We start from the raw sequence: 2,735 nt of genomic DNA, 5'->3' as shown, positions 1-2,735 counted from the left end.
TGATTTAAATGTATGCTACTATGGGAGACCAATGCTTAATTAAAACTAAAAAAAAACTTGGTTTAAATAAATTTAACCATATAAAACTGAGATTGCTACCATTTTTACAGATGTTACTGATTTTGATAATGAACAAAAATTTACCTCTGCATCCGAACTCAAGCTACTATCAAATGTGCATTCTAAGAGACAAAAAAGTGATATTATTATTATTATTATTAATATTATCAGGCAACCCAAACCTGTTTCTTGATTTGAAACAATGTCACTTATTAGAACATGCAGAAACTAAGAAATTAATTTTTCTATTTAGATATTTATTTTGTTAAATCATTATATTGAGCCCAAAATTAATGGTCTGGCTTCTACAACTTTCACTCTGGAGCAAAAATCTGGCTTTAAACTGGAAAGAAATAAAAATTTGACATTTATCATGATAATTATCGATAACGACTGATAAGAAAAAAAAAAAAAAAAGAAAAAAAAAATATATATATATATATACACGTACATACACACTTTGAAGTATTAAATAGCATTAAATATTTAGATAATTTGATCATTGCAGTAATGAAAATCTGAGAACCATTTCAAATTTTTCTTTTTTCTTTTCTGTAAAAAAAAAAAGACATACATTTAAGATTAATTTAAGAAATGTTTAATAAATCTTACCTTTATTTATTTATTTATTTATTACATTTTTACATTTCATTTAAAAAAAAGCATTCGGTCATATTTCACCTTGAAAAAATAAATCAGTTTTAATATTTCAATATGTAAATATAAAAGCACACTGAAAAGTATTTAAACATCATTAAATATTTTGATCATTTGATCATTATATTTATAAGAATTGTATTTTGGAGTACAGACTACAGTACAAAAATTTCTGCCTTTGCAATAATGTATAATAATAAGAATTTTTGTTTTCTACAAATATTTTTATAATTTTATACAATTTCCATTTCTATAAGATTGATGTAGGGAATGTTTAATTTAACAATGCAATTTTTTTCATGTTTTTAAGACTTAAAATTGTCTTTTTGGATTAGAATGGATTAGTATTACTGTTATTGTTATTAGTAATTATTATTAGTAGTAATACTGTTATTGTCGTTCTTAATGCAAGTAAAAAAAAATAATTATTTTGGGGTGAAATGTGACTTCTAGCATGAAAAAGAAAAAAAATGGACAAAGTAGACTTCATAAATGTAATCAGTGTCTGATTGTTGTGTGTTTGTGTTCAGGCTGGTAAGGCGGCATGAAAACCATCTCTCTGTGCTGGCGCTGAGCACTATGGAGGTCTCCACCACGCTCGCGAAATGCCTTTACGAACTCACACGCTCTCTACAGGCCTGAGCTCAGCTCAACCCAAAAACCTTCAGAAGGAGACGAGAAGCCCATTTCCCCATTCTGCTGCCACACAGGTCGCCAGCGTCGTTGGGTTGTCTCCCTAAACCCCCTCCCACACCCTGCTCTCGCTCTCTCTCTCTCTCTCCATTCCTCCACCTCCCTCACAAACTGCCACGGGTCTTCCACCAGCCACTCAGAAACCAGCGCCCATTTCACTCTTCTGACCCCCTCTTCATGCCTGGCCCGACGAGCACATTTTTATAGCCCCAGAGGGGGGGGGATTCTGTGGGCGGGGCAAGTGGACAACGGTGCGTCAGAGGTGTGGCTAGATTTAGTTTTTTTCTTTATAACTTGATAGCTTGGTTTTCTTACTTGAGCCGATTATATTTTCACTTATTTATTATTGAAATAAATACCAATATGAGTAAATGATAAAAAAAAAAAATGGTGTAAATATTTGTGAATAAATATAAAGTTAAATCACCCTCCTTCATGCCGCTGCTACCCACTGGTATCAGAAGCATTACGTTAGTAGGTTCAAACTCACGTTTTTTTTATTTCAGCCCCTGGTTACTCGTTGGAGATGTGATTCTATACTCAGCAGTGGATGAATGTACTTAAACCCTGTAAATATTCTGCGAAGGTACTGATGCTGTAAAGTTTTGGGAGGGCTGGCGGAGGGCTACAGGTTTTTCTTTGTGGAGCTGTGATTTTATTTTTTTGTTTTTCTCCCCTTTTTTGTACTGTTATAACTTGTAGAACTCATTTTGCTGGCTGAAAGAGTATGAAATAATATATCATATGTCATTTTGTAGAAGAGACAAAAACATATTGAAGGTATTCCCCTCAGCCTGTATTCACTGTAAGCGTCAGAGTGCGAGCCCAACGGCCCGTACGTGATTCTTTTTGTATTTGTAAATTGGTTTAAATACATGGAGTTTTATACAGGTTTTCTCTTGTGTTCTTTGCTTTCCGTGCAGGTATGATATTTTCCTCCAGACCTTTTTTCTATCTTAATATAGTGTAGGATTTTATTGTACTATTTTGCGTTTTCTTTTTCTTTTTTTCATCCATTCTTACGACCACGCCACATTCCGGCTCCCGGACCCCAGGCTGTCCTCTCTGCTGTGTGTTGTGTAACATTTATTACTGCCTGTTGTGTTAGCATCCCAGCGGGGTCACGACCCCTTCCCCCCCACCCCCTCACCATTTCTGCAGTGTCTGTAGGGTGTGCGATGATACATATATCTAACAGTCTGATATAGATTGGCTTCATTTACTTTGGTGACTGTTTATAGTTTTTAAATAAAAGACTGAACATTTTTGACATACTGTTGACATGCCTTTTTTCCCTTGGGGATCCCCCAGTCATCTGGATTGAA

At 34.3% G+C, this 2,735-nt stretch overlaps 1 protein-coding gene across 2 annotated transcripts in view; it reads left to right on the top strand.

The window, feature by feature from the left end:
- The window catches only part of LOC107707985 (AT-rich interactive domain-containing protein 2-like), a 31,510-nt gene extending 29,820 nt beyond the window's left edge, over positions 1–1,690 (top strand). For both annotated transcript variants that reach the window (XM_016512116.1, XM_016512115.1), the window contains exon 21: positions 1,248–1,690. In XM_016512116.1, the coding sequence (XP_016367602.1) occupies positions 1,248–1,359 (112 nt within the window). In that variant the 3' untranslated portion in view covers positions 1,360–1,690. The remainder of the gene's footprint in view (positions 1–1,247) is intronic.
- The last annotated feature ends 1,045 nt before the right edge of the window (positions 1,691–2,735 follow it).

This window comes from Sinocyclocheilus rhinocerous, unplaced genomic scaffold, assembly GCF_001515625.1.
Source record: "Sinocyclocheilus rhinocerous isolate Xijiao unplaced genomic scaffold, SAMN03320098_v1.1 scaffold475, whole genome shotgun sequence".
NCBI lineage: Eukaryota > Metazoa > Chordata > Actinopteri > Cypriniformes > Cyprinidae > Sinocyclocheilus > Sinocyclocheilus rhinocerous.
The sequence above is the reverse complement of the archived record's forward strand: the minus strand, read 5'-3'. Positions and strand labels throughout refer to the sequence as shown.